The 14187-nt window shown below is 37.6% G+C and overlaps 1 protein-coding gene across 1 annotated transcript in view; it reads left to right on the top strand.

The window, feature by feature from the left end:
* Positions 1–14187, top strand: part of LOC306851802 (tumor necrosis factor receptor superfamily member 19-like) — a 38229-nt gene that overhangs the window by 10212 nt on the left and 13830 nt on the right. The window contains exon 5 of the mRNA XM_079388247.1: positions 7917–8002. Coding sequence (XP_079244373.1) covers positions 7917–8002 — 86 coding nt within the window. The remainder of the gene's footprint in view (positions 1–7916; positions 8003–14187) is intronic.

Raw genomic sequence — 14187 nt, 5'->3', positions numbered from 1 at the left:
AACCTTCAACATCCATGGAATCTTTATAGTCCACAAAAGATTCTTTATGGGATTACATATAATTTGTATCAAAAATGATGCACTTGTATTTAGATTAATTTACATTTTAAAATACTCATAATCAGACTACAATTACTTTTTTATGGATTACATATTATTTACACAATAGCAATATTTTATTCATAATTTATCGATTCTCCTTAATTCTTCTTTTTCATCTTTTACATTTTCCTTTCTAAAATAGGCTACGTCTTGTATACACTCAGAAAGTCCAGTTTTGTGGACATTCACACAGAGACCAGTCAATAGTCAGGTGGACAACTGGTTTTACAAAAATCATTTCAGGTTTAAGAAATGTTTCAACATTGCATCAACTACTGATGAACATATGCATTTTTATATTATTTTACCATGTATTACTTTTTTGTTTGTCTTTCAAACACATTGAAATGCACATTCACCGTTTTTTTTGTCATCTGATCCTCTTTCAGATTTTAAAATAGAAGTATCACATTTGCATGCTCATGGTTCTCTGATGTTGGTTATAGTCACATGACATGCAGGTAAACACACAATGTTAATTTTTTTCTGTAAGTGCTTTGATTTATTTTAAAATGATTTCTTTTAGTTTAACATTTTTTTGTTTGTTTAATTATTAGCTTTTTATTGAACTCATAAACCCTCTGCAGTTCCTTCACAAACCCAGTTTGGGAAAACTTTGCGTAATATAATGTTTCATGCACTTCATGTTGTTAACAACAACTCGAATATATTTTCTTATACTCTTTGTATTTTATATCAATGTGGTGCAAGATTATCCTATTTAAACCAATGTGAAAACGAGAGAATGCATGTCACATGACCATTCATGCAGGTACAACCATAGATATAGATCCTCTATTTAGATGGCGGATGCGTCTGCATTCAAATGCATTTTCAAATGCAAGTGTAAACGAGGCCTAAGAAAAAATGGTTCTTTTAGGAATTGCTCACTTAGGCCCCATTTATACTAGTGCGTTTTCGTTTTAAAACGGCGTTTTAGAATGAAAAAGATTAACGTTTACACTGGCGTTTCCGCCACGTTTCCGAAACGATCTCCGTTTACACTACACAACCGAAAACGCATGTCACATGACCATTTATGCAGGTACAACCACAGAAGTGTAAAGGTAGATTCCCTATTATTTAGATGCCGGACGCATCGATGTGCTTGGAGCAGTCCAGAATCTACCCATACATATCTATGGGTACAATAACGAGCACGATGTTATTGTTTACACGGCCGTCAAGGATATGCAGAGCGAATGTGGTCTCCATTTTGGTCCGTTTACACTGAAACGCAACCCTGGAGTTTTCAAACTAAATGGGGTCTGCAGCGTTTTCAAAAATCTCAGTTTTTGACCTCGAAAACGCCGGAGTAGTATAAACAATAGGCGTAACCGTAGCAAAAATTATGCGTTTTAAAACGAAAGCGCACTAGTGTAAACGGGGCCTTAAAGGTTAAAAAATGGTTCTTCTATGGCATTGCTGTGAAAATCTCCTTTTGTAACTTTATTTTTATATTTTTTTCCACTATAAAGAACCTTTGTGGAACTAAAAGATTCCATGGATGTTAAAGGTTCTTCATCAATGCCAAAAAAGAACCTTTATTTTGAAGAGTGTATTTACCTGCACTTTCGCCCTCCAGCCGCAAACGAAGGCGAAGATTTCTGAGTTTAAAGTCCAGGTCAGAATAAACTCAAGGCCCAGACATGCCCTAGATGCTAAAACACGTCAGGTTTTTAAAGACCTGCTTTTCGCTATCGCTGCAAAAGTTACTAGTTTCCCCACAGCAGCATCCTGCTCCCACCAGATAAGTTTCTTAATAACTTTTGATTACCCATAATTAAGTGCTTTGGCACAGTATACGACATGCTTAAGGCAACTCTTCACATTACCTTCAAAGTTCATCTACATAATTTGAGAAAAATGTGTTCTTAGGGCTGTGACTGTAACTACTGCTGGAATATTTCTCATATTGCATTGGATAGTTTTCCCTCAACGCTGATTCATTAGTCAATGCTGTCAAATAACTCTTGCTCCAATGTCAATTTTCCTGCTATTAGAGAAATTCAATTGAAAAGCCTCAAGATGGAATGCATATGTACATAATCCAACAAATAAAAATATCACAGAAAGAAAAGTATTTTTGAAACACCCCTAAGTCTATTTCAGTTGTAAAATGGATGTAGATTTTTAATTGTATTTGACTTCTAAAGCCACTTTTTGTTTACCCAGTTGTTTAATCGCCTGCAACAATAATAGTCAAGTCACCTTTATTTATATAGAGCTTTAACAATACAGATTGTGTCAAAGCACTTAACAGTATCAAATTGGAGGATATAGTGTCAGTAATGTATAATAATAAGATTAAACATAAAATTTTCAGTTAAAGGCATTTCATTATTGAATTCAGAGATGTCATTGTCTAGCTCAGTTTAGTTGAAATAGTATCTGTGAAATCAAATTGATGATAATTGCTAGAAATTAAGTGTCCCCAACTGAGCAAGCCAGAGGCAACAGCGGCAAGGAACCAAAACTCCCTCTGTGACAGAATGGAGAAAAAAAAAACTTGGGAGAAACCAGGCTCTGTCAGGGGGCCAGTTCTCCTCTGGCCAGGATATTGTTTATTTATGGTTTTAATTAAAATTTTAAATGTATAAATGTATTATATTTCTATTTTTATATTGTTGCAATTTCTAACAATAATAGTATTATGTAGTTCGGTATTTTATTATATTTTTAGTTATTTGTTTTATTTTGTTTTATTGTATTTTAAGTTGAGGTCTTCACTGGGGGTATGTCCCTGGGGTCATCCAGGTGTCCGGCCTCCACCGACGATTAGGGCCACATAACTAGAGCCCTGCACAGGCCTTAAATTTAGGCCCTAGCCCGGCCCTGGCCCGAGACGCTCAGGCCCTAGCCCGACCCACGTCCGACAGCTTATCAGAATTACCAGCCCGAGTCCGACTCGAGCCCGTCTTTTTTTCCCCCTTATCCTAAAACCGTTTATACTACTGTTTCGGCTATTAAAATAGTTAAGTTTTGTGTGTAATGGCAAAATTATTATATTTCATTTAGTTTTTTTAAGTTAATTTAGAAAAACGTTTGGAGCATTTTTGTTCGTTAAATAGCCTATAAGTTTTAGTTTTTTTTAAGTAACGACCAAGCGGCCAGCGGCATGAGCTGATCATAGCCTATGTTTAATCAATTTAGCCTTCTCATATCATCACGACTTGCCTAAAATAAAATCAATAGATATACTAAAACAGTTCAAGCGTATAACAATGTTTAAACGTTAAACCTGCGCTATACGGGGACACTATACTGTAAAAAGCACCGTCCTTCGGATGAGACGTTAAAAACCGAGGTCCTGACTCTCTGTGGTCCTTAAAAATCCTGGCCAAATTTCCCCATTGGCCTCTGACCATCATGGCCTCCTAATCATCCCCATACACTGATTGGCTTCATCACTCTGTCTCCTCTCCACCAATAAGCTGGTGTGTGGTGCAATATGGCTGCCGTCGCATCATCCAGGTGGATGCTGCACATTGGTGGTGGTTGAGGAGATTCCCCCCTTCTATGTAAAGCGCTTTGAGTACCCAGAAAAGCGCTATATAAATGTAACAAATTATTATTATTATTATTATTAATAGTATTATTATTATAAACACTTGGATTTTTTTTCAGTGGAAACTAATTAAAATAGCCTACAATGTCATTTTTTGTTTTGTTTTGTTTTTTGATAAAGGTAAGAGTAATACATAATTCGGAACTGTAAAGAGTCTACTTGTATTTGTGTGCACTCACAATATCAACAAAAGGTAGTTCTTTTATAAAACAAAGAAAACAAACATGATGCACTTTCTGCCGTCTCGTCTTGAACAGGAGCGCTTCACAAAAATGAACCGAAGCGGAGCAAACATGATAAATATATGATATCACAGACATGATAAATATATCTATAGAAAGCTTTAAATTATCACTTAACGAAAAAAAAATTGAAAACAAAAACTCTTATTATAATCTTAATCATAATCAATAAAGATGCATTTCTCTCTAAAGGCGCGTCTAATGAGGAGACGGCGAGTCAGGATCAGCAACTTCATCCTTGCGACACGGACTCAGAAAACATTAGTTTATTAGGAAATAATTCAAATATCTCCTTACTATTTCCCGCAGACACATTCTTGGTTATGTTTGCTGGGGTTTGCAGCAAGCTTTAGCCTATTGAGTGCATTTGAACGCAGAACTATTCAGAACTAAGTCACCTGCTGCTGCTGCGGGACACTAAACACCATCGAGCTGCTCTCAGTCGTGGCAGCACGGTCTCGTCTTGTTTCCACCAGCGCGGCAATTTTTTTCATCACTAATCGATGGATGTCTACAATATAAAAATAAGGAGAAACCCAAAACAGGCCCGAGGCCTGGCCCGTGTCTGAACTATTACGTGAAAATTAGCCCGGCCCTAGAGGCGTAAAAGTCGGGCCTTGGCCGAAATTCAGGGCTCTACCACATACATCATCTCCCAGCGCCGATCCACCATCTGATCCAGACACGGACTGAGAAACAGAATAGAAACAGACAAATATTAGCGTATATGCCATTCTTCTAATGATGTAACGAGTACATCATGTGTTATGGGGTGTGTCCCCAGTTCCGGTTGATCTAATTAATGCAGCCTAACAATCCTTTAACGGATTTGAATAATAGAAGTGTAGTAGTGTGTTATGTGTAAGCCAGGTTAAAGAAATGTGTCTTTAATCTAGATTTAAACTGACAGAGTGTGTCTGCCTCCCGAACAGCGTTAGGTAGATTGTTCCAGAGTTTGGGTGCTAAATAGGAAAAGGATCTGCTGAATATCAAGTCGATTTTGATATTCTAGGTATTATCAAACGGCCAGAGGTTTGAGAACGCAGCAGATGTGGAGGAATATAATGTGATAAGAGCTCGCTCAAGTACTCAGGAGCTAAGCCATTCAGGGCTTTATAAGTAATTAACAAGATTTTAAAATCTATACGATGTTTGATAGGGAGCCAGTGCAGTGTTGACAGAACCGGGCTAATATGGTCGTACTTCCTGGTTCTATTAAGGAATCTAGCTGCTGCATTTTGGACCAACTGTAATTTATTGATCAAGCATGCAGAACAACCACCCAATAAAGCATTACAATAGTCTAACCTTGAGGTCATAAACGCATGAATTAGTATTTCTGCATTTGACGTTGAGAACATAGGTTGCAATTTAGATATGTTTTTGAGATGGAAAAACACAGTTTTACAGATGCTAGAAACATGGCTTTCAAATGAAAGATTGCTATCAAACAGCACACCTAGGTTCCTAACTGATGAAGAAGAATTGACAGAGCAGCCGTCAAGTGTTAGATAGTGTTCTAGGTTATTACATGTGGGGTTTTTAGGTCTGATAATTAACACCTCTGTTTTTTTCAGAATTTAGCAGTAAGAAGTTACTCGTCATCCAGTCTTTTATATCGACTATGCATTCCGTTAGTTTCTCAATTTGGTGTGTTTCACTGGGCCGCGAAGAAATATAGAGCTGAGTATCATCAGCATAACAGTGAAAGCTAACACCATGTCTCCTGATAATATCTCCCAAGGGTAACGTAAAGCGTGAAAAGTAACGGCCCTAGTACTGAGCCTTGAGGTACTCCATACTGCACGTGTGATCGATATGATACCTCTTCATTCACTGCTACGAACTGATGGCGTTCAGATAAGTACGATTTGAACCATGCTAATGCACTTCCACTAATGCCAACAAACTGTTCTAGTCTATTTAAAAGAATATTGTGGTCGATAGTGTCGAACCCAGCGCTAAGATCCAGTAGAACTAATAAAGAGATACAACCACGATCAGATGATAGAAGCAGGTCATTTGTAACTCTAATGAGAGCAGTCTCAGTAATATGATATGGTCTAAATCCTGACTGGAATTCCTCAAAAAATACTATTTTTCTCTAAGAAGGAATATAATTGCGAGGATACTACCTTTTCTCGTATCTTTGACAGAAAAGGGAGATTTGAGATCGGTCTGTACTTAACTAGATCTTTGGGGTCAAGTTGTGTTTTTTTAATGAGAGGCTTAATAACAGCCAATTTGAAGGTTTTGGGGACATATCCTAATGACAGTGATGAATTAATAATAGCCAAAAGAGGATCTATGACTTCTGGAAGCAGCTCTTTTAGTAGTTTAGATGGAACAGGGTCTAACATACATGTTGTTGGTTTAGATTATTTAACAAATTTATGCAATTCTTCCTCTCCTATAGTAGAAAATGAGTGAAATTGTTCCTCAGGGGATCTATAGTGCACTATCTGATGCAATATTGTAGCTGACGGCTGCATGGTTACAATTTTATCTCTGATAGAATCGATCTTGGAAGTAAAGTAGTTCATAAAGTCACTGCTGTGCTTTTGGGAAATGCCAACACCTGTTGATGCTTTATTTTTCGTTAATTTAGTGACTGTATTGAATAAATATCGGGGGTTATGTTTGTTTTCTTCTAGAAGCGACGAAAAGTAATCAGATCTAGAAGTTTTTCATGCTTTTCTGTAGGATAGGGTATTTTCCTGCCAGGCTATACGAAATACCTCTAGTTTTGTTTTCCTCCATCTGCGCTCCATTTTCCGGGCTGCTCTCTTTAAGGTGCGAGTGTGCTCATTATACCACGGAGTCGGACTGTTTTCTTTGATCTTCCTTAAGCGTAAAGGAGCAACTGTATCTAAAGTGCTAGAAAATAGAGAGTCGATAGTTTTTCTGCGCAGTTGGATCTGCTGAGGAATTTAGATAAATCAGGAAGATTACTTACAAAGCAGTCTTTTGTGGTAGAGGTGATGGTTCTGCCATACTTGTAACAAGGAGTAGAATTTACAGTTTTAGCTATATGGAGTTTACACAAGACTAGATAATGATCTGAGATATCATCGCTTTGCTGCATAATTTCAACACCACTAACATCAATTCCATGTTACAGTATTAAATCTAGAGTATGATTTCGACAATGAGTAGGTCCTGAAATGTGTTGTCTAACCCCAATAGAGTCCAGAATGTCTATGAATGCTGATCCTAATGCATCTTTTTCATTATCGACATGGATATTAAAATCGCCAACAATTAAGACTTTATCTGCAGACAGTACTAAGATAGAAAATCAGCAAATTCTTTAATAAACTTTCTGTGGTGCCCTGGTGGCCTGTATACAGTAGCCAGTACAAACATCACAGGGGATTTTTCACTAACACGTGTTTCTCTAGATAATGTTATCCGCAGCACCATAAGGAAAAACCACCGCAGGACAAATTATCTTATGGTCACCAAGGCTGCATTTAATTGATAAAAAAAAAATCAATATAAACAGTCATGTTTATGAAATATTATTGCAATTTAAAATAAATTTCTGTTTGAAAATATACAATTTATTCCTTCGTTCAAAATCTGAATTGTAAGCATCATTACTCCAGTCTAAAGTTTCACATGATCCTTCAGAAATTACTCTTTCTTATTACTGATTCTTATTATCAATGTTGATTTTTTTTTTTTTTTAGGATTCTTTGATGAATACAAAGTTCAAAAGAACAGCATTTATTTGAAATAAATATTTTATAACATTATAACTATACATTTTCTGTCACTTTTGAGATATTCAATGCCTATTTGGTACATATAAGTGTTCATTTCTTAAAAAAAAAACTGATTCTGAACTTTTGAATGGTTGGGTGTGCAATATTATTTGAATAATTAATTGTTATGTTGTAATTAATTACATTTTTGAATTGATTGTCAAACCCAAAAATAAATAATGCATTATTTATAATAATATTACTGCAAATAAATAAATATGCATTTTATTCTTTCAGATTTTACAGAAAGACGAAGTTGAGTGGATTCCAGGATATGGAGTGTATCCCGTGCGGAGATCCGCCGCCACCATATGAACCACACTGTAAGCACATTTATTTATTACTGATGAAAGCAAACATATTAGAAGGCATTTCAATCCTTGAGGAAAAAAATCCAGTGCATTCATTTCCTCTGGAAAAACAATATCAGCATCAGATCAATTAGAAGGTTCTTAAAAGGTTGTTTAGTGATATTTCTTTAATAATGTACTCTCATGTGGTGTTATTATAGTTTGAATTAATATTAAGAATAGTTATTTTGTATATTTCCCATTTTAATTTTTACAGTTTTTAGTTTTGTCTATGTAGGTTAGTTTGTCTATATATGCCTCTTTTATTTCAAGTAATGATTTTTTTTTTTTGGCTTTAGTTTTAGCTATAATATTTCCTTTAATTCTTCCTTAAATGACATTCTTCACCCATGGAATATCAGACACCTCCTAGCCACTATTTTCCATACCTTTTGCACTGATCTTAAAAAAACCAAGCTGGTATCGCCGGCGGTACAACTGGCCCCAGAGGGTTAACAACCATTGACTTGTGCACTATATTCCAGGTCTCTTAACTGAATGCAGCGTGCCAGTTTGAATATGTGCGAATACAGAGGGCAAGATTATTAGTAAATGATGACTTCTGACATTTATGGTGTTTTTTGTTTTTTTTTTGGCAATTTTTGGAAATCCTTAGCCTTAGTTCTTTTCCACTTGAATAAAAAACATACATAATCAAGTACATGATGACAGATTTTTTTTTTAGAGTAATCCTTTAAAAGGGGCCTTCATACAAACAGTTGCATTAATAATAATCTGAGATGACGACCCACTCAGTCTTGGTGATTCATACAACAGTGTTTTACAATCAAATAAATGCCCCTTTTTACAAGTCAGAACAAAGGCAAAGGTAATAAACATAACTCTCTGCGAAACTGCATGGCTTTCTTCTGCAAACACACACCGGGTATGTAGTGTTTCACAAAGCAGCGCATTGTTCTCCAGCAGTCTGTGGTGCTAATTGGACTCATTTTACCCACTGTTGAGTGCCATTGTACAGAAGCTAATGTGTCTGGCAGTTACGCTGGGAGAAACGTGGGGATCTTATACCTTCAGAATTAAGTGTGATTTCCAGAGGTTCTAGATGTTTGCAGCTGCTGCATGTGGGGATTGGCAGTGCGTTTGTAGAGCAGAGTTGGGCCACGTCTAACACTCCTGCACCAGATAAATGGAAAGATGTCCTGTAGACGTACAGGTCAGCTTGACCCCTGCATGTGAAGAATTTGATCTCTGTGTAAACTCTGGCTTATTATGCAATCATCATGCACTATGATGTTTGGTTCATTTTAGTAGCCTTTAGAGTAGAGGACACCAGTATGTTCTTTGTTTAGCTATAAAGGGTTAAAAAATGTGTAGGTTTTTTTTAGTTTTGGCATTTATTGTGATAGGATTTTTTTAAATGTCCAACTTTTGTTGTTGTTGTTGCAACAACAGCAACAAGAAGTGATAATCTGAAAGTAAAATTGTATCTGACTGCCAAAAATTATGGAAAAAAAATAAAATAATTAAAAAAATAAAGGGCTGTGAATTATACGGAATTTAAAATGGTTTCTTGGTGACTACACAAAGTATTTCAATAACTGCCATCAAAAATAATAAAATAATATAAAATAAAGCATTTAAAATTTAAATTAAAAAAAGGAAATTTATTGGTTGGTACTTAAACACATAAATATGTATGCACATAATTGTGGTTATTACACTGAGTAGTTCTTTTAATAGCTACCATAATTATAAAAACTGTCAAAATGAAATAAAATAACGAATTTAAAATTAAAAAGTCTCGGTTACTACATAGAGTATTTCAAACGGTAAGTACGTAAATACATAAATGAATGCATAAGTACATACATATGGCTACTACAATGAGTCCTTTTTTAATAGCTACCATGAATTATTCTAATAGCTACCATAAATTGTAATAATTTCGGCAAACACGCAGCTGTGCGAGGAAGAGGACCATAAATCCAGAAACACTCTGGTCTCCTTGCCACTCTTGAGAGAGAAAGGAAGAAAACAGCATTTTATGGCTTCCTCTAGCTGCTTTAATGTGTTTCATCTGCTGCTGTCTTTTCTTGTCATGGGATAGCTCTAAATATTTGGCAAAGCCCCTCACAGCTGTCCCATCTAAGCATCTGAACTGATGTGAAGCCAATTTATGAAGGGGTCACATGAGAGCCGGGCGGCTGCTGGCCCGGCAATGGCTGAGAGTAATATAAGTTGGCATTTTTGCTTTTGCGAACACCTCTGTTTGAACTTCGACTAGGATTCAAGCCCAAAGCTACTGAATGTACACCCTCTGAAGAAGCCCAGTATGAAAAGAGACCGTTGCCGTGTTGTACTTGGATGTATTTTTCATCGTGGTGCTGTTCAGTCGTGGGAAGATCTTTTAAGTAGTGAATCTCTGTTTCATATTGAAGTAAGCTTGAACCGCAGGAGTTTGAAAGTATTTGAGTGGTTTAGGATTTGACCTGAAGGGGATTACATCACATTGGCTCAGTCCAAAGATCATAATTAGCGATGGCTTTCATCTTGGAGTCTCATGTGTCTTGTTGGGTCACTGACGGACTTATTTGATTAGTCTGGGGTGTGGGTGATGAAGCACTACATAAAAGACAATCCTCTGCTTAAAAGCAAAAACTAACAGTACACAAGAAAAACAGCTCTGATCCAAGACCTGCATTGAAGTATTGGTAAAAACTGTTAATGATATCTAAAATTGTGGTAATAATAACAATAATACAAATAAATATACAAAAACACAATCTGAGGGTGCAAAAAATGGAAATATTGAGAAAATCGCCTTTAAAGATGTCCAAATGAAGTCCTTAGCAATGCATATTACTAATCAAAATTTAAGTTTTAATATATTTATGGTAGGAAATTTACAAAATATCTTCATGGAACATGATCTTTACTTAATATCCTAATGATTTTTGGCATAAAAGAAAAGTCAATCATTTTGACCCATACAAATGTATTGTTGGCTATTACTACAAATATAACATTCCCATGTATTTTAAGTAGATTTATGTAAACTGGATTATTATTCTGGGTTATTATTATTATAGTTGTTAGTATAAATATTTAATATTAATGTACACAGGTATATTATAAAATATTATATAATACTGTATTATAATTAAGTATTGTAAAATTATTAAATTGAATAAAATAAATACAGATGTTAATCTAGTAGTATTTTATAACAAGTAGTATTATAGTATACTGTATTATTGTACTGTAATAAAAAAAAATAATAATAAAGAAATATATATATATATATATATTACACTGTCAGACTTTGTCTCTCTGTGTCTTGTTTCCCCTCCTCTCGTGCCCATTTTTGGTCTTCCTGTCCTCGTTTTGCTTATTAGTTCCCAGCCCTGTGTTATTAATTATCTAGTTTAGTCTCCCCTTCTTAAGCCCTGTGTTTCCCTGCCTCTGTGTCCGGTCTGATCGTCATTTCTATCGTCATTCTGTGTACTTCCATGTCTCCAGCGATCACAGAGTTTTGTTAAATAAAGTCTGAGTTTTTGAAGAACCTCCTCGCTCCTTGCTCCATCTCATATATATATATATATATATAGATATATATATAGATTCAAGATTTTTATTTGTCACACACACAATTATACAGAGTATAACCAGCAGTGAAATGTAGGTCAGGTCCGCTCCAAGGACAGTGCAATTATATAGAATACAATTATTAAGAAAAAGAAAAGTAGAAAAAATAAAAGATAAAAAATATAAATATAAATGTGCAGGTCAGTATGTTGTTGACTTAAATAGAAATAAAGAGGAATGTGCAAAAGAATGTGCAAAAAAGTTGTACAGGGTATTTAAATAGCAGCAATATGAGGTAGAGAAAAATTAAGAATAGCTTATTGATATAGTGATATTTACATGGAGTCAAGTGATGTTATGACACAGAGTTAGAGTTTAGGAGCCTGATGGCCTGGGGGAAGAAGCTCCTCCTAAGTCTCTCAGTTTTTGCCATCAGGCTACGGAAGCGCTTACCAGATGGAAGCAAAGTGAATAGACGGTTACCATGGTGATTTGAGTCCTTGATGATTTTGACAGCTCTATTTTTGCAGCGTTTGAGGTAGATGTCCTGCAGAGAGGGGAGAGCAGACCCTGAGATGCGCTCAGCTAAGCGCACAACTCTCTGTAGTGCTTTGCAGTCCTGATTGGAGCTGTTTCCATACCACACTGAGATGCACTGAGTCAATACACTTTCTATGATCCCTGAATAGAAAGTTTTCAGGATTGCTGGTGAGACCCTGAATTTCCTCAGCTGTCGCAGATGGTACAGTCTTTGCCTGGCTTTCTTAACCTGTGTTTGTGTGTAGTCCAAGTCAGGTTCTCGGAGATGTTTACACCGAGGTACTTGAAGCTACTCACCCTCTCCACAGGGGTCCCACTGATCATAAGAGGAGTGTAGGGCTGCTGCTGTCTCTTCCTAAAGTCCATGATCAGCTCTTTAGTTTTGCTCACATTCAGAGAGAGACAGTTGTCCTGGCACCATGATGTGAGTCTCTCTACCTCATCCAAGTATGCGGTCTCATCATTGTTGGAGATGAGTCCCAGAACCACAGTGTCATCAGCGAATTTGATGATGGATGTGGAGCTGTGAGAGGACACGCAGTCATGCGTTTAGAGAGAGTAGAGCAGGGGACTCAGGACACAGCCCTGTGGGGCTCTTACGTTCAGAGTGATGGAGTTTGAGGTGAACTGGCCAACTTTCACCACTTGAGGTCTGCCGGTGAGGAAGTCTTGAATCCAGTCACAGAGTGAGGAGTTTAGGCCGAGGTCTGTGAGTTTAGAAGCCAGCTTGATGGGGACTATAGTATTGAAAGCTGAGCTATAGTCAATGAATAGCAGCCTTACATAATTCCCATTGTTGCTGTCCAAGTGTGTGAGGGAAGAGTGGGGGATGTGAGAGATGGCATCGTCCGTAGATCTGTTTGGGCGATGGGCAAACTGAAGAGGGTCCAAAGTAACTGGTATGGAGGAGCAGATGTGGCTCTTTACAAGTCTTTCAAAAACCTTCATGACTATAGATGTGAGGGCAACTGGGCGATAGTCATTCAGGCAAGAGGGTTTATTGTTCTTAGGCACAGGGATAATGATGGAATTTTTGAATGAGGTGGGAACCACGGAGGTAGCAAGGGACTCATTAAAGATAGAAGTGAACAAACCAGCGAGCTGATCAGCGCAGGACCTCACAACACGGCCGGTTATCCCATCACGTCCGGCTGCTTTCCTGACGTTCACTTTCTTTAGCACCCTCCGAACCTCATCCCCCGACATGGTGATTTACAGGATTATCGCTGCTCTGCCTGCTGCTTCCTGACGTGCTGGATGGCAGAGTCGTGCCGTTGCAATCGAAGCGGCCGTAGAAGATGTTTAACTCGTTGGCCAGCAACGGATCTGCTCTCACCTCAGCGGAGGATTCGTTTCTGAAGGCACAGATGGTCCTCAGTCCCTGCCACATCCGTTGCGAGTCATTGAGCTTGAAATGAGACTCAATTCTCTCTCTGTATCTGTGTTTGGCGGCTCTTACTGCGTGTCGGAGAGCATAGCACGATGCTTTGTACTCGCTCATATTCCCGGTCAGAAGAGCCTCATTGTAAGCGGCAGTGCGTGTGTTAACCGCAGCACGGATTGTTCTGTCCACCCATGGTTTCTGATTGGAGAATGTCCCTATCGTTTTTGTTTCTGTAGCTTGCTCGGTTAGCGTGTTTACAAAGCTTAATGCTACATCTGCAGCATAGCCTCTGAGTGGGAGGACCAGCGCGTCACTACTGTCTGCACCGGGGGTTCCTGAACAAGCCTTTGTTTATATTCCGGTGTGAGGAAAATGGCGGCATGTTCCAATTTGCCAAAAGCCGGTAGTGAGTGGGCTTTTTATGCATTCTTAAACTGAGTGTAGCAGTGATCCAGTGTATTTGGTCCTCTAGTTGGACAGGATACATGTTGATGAAAGTTCGGCATTACCTGCCTGAGGTTGGCTTTGTTAAAGTCTCCCGCGATGATAAAGGCAGCGTCAGGATGTTTGTTAATGTAGCCGCTGAGCACATCGTGAAGCTTAGACAAAGCCAAGCCCGTGTGTACCTGTGGTGGAATGTACACAGCAGTAACAATGATCGATGAAAACTCCCGGGGCAGATAAAATG

This window comes from Barbus barbus, assembly GCF_936440315.1.
Source record: "Barbus barbus genome assembly, chromosome: 31".
NCBI lineage: Eukaryota > Metazoa > Chordata > Actinopteri > Cypriniformes > Cyprinidae > Barbus > Barbus barbus.
The sequence above is the reverse complement of the archived record's forward strand: the minus strand, read 5'-3'. Positions and strand labels throughout refer to the sequence as shown.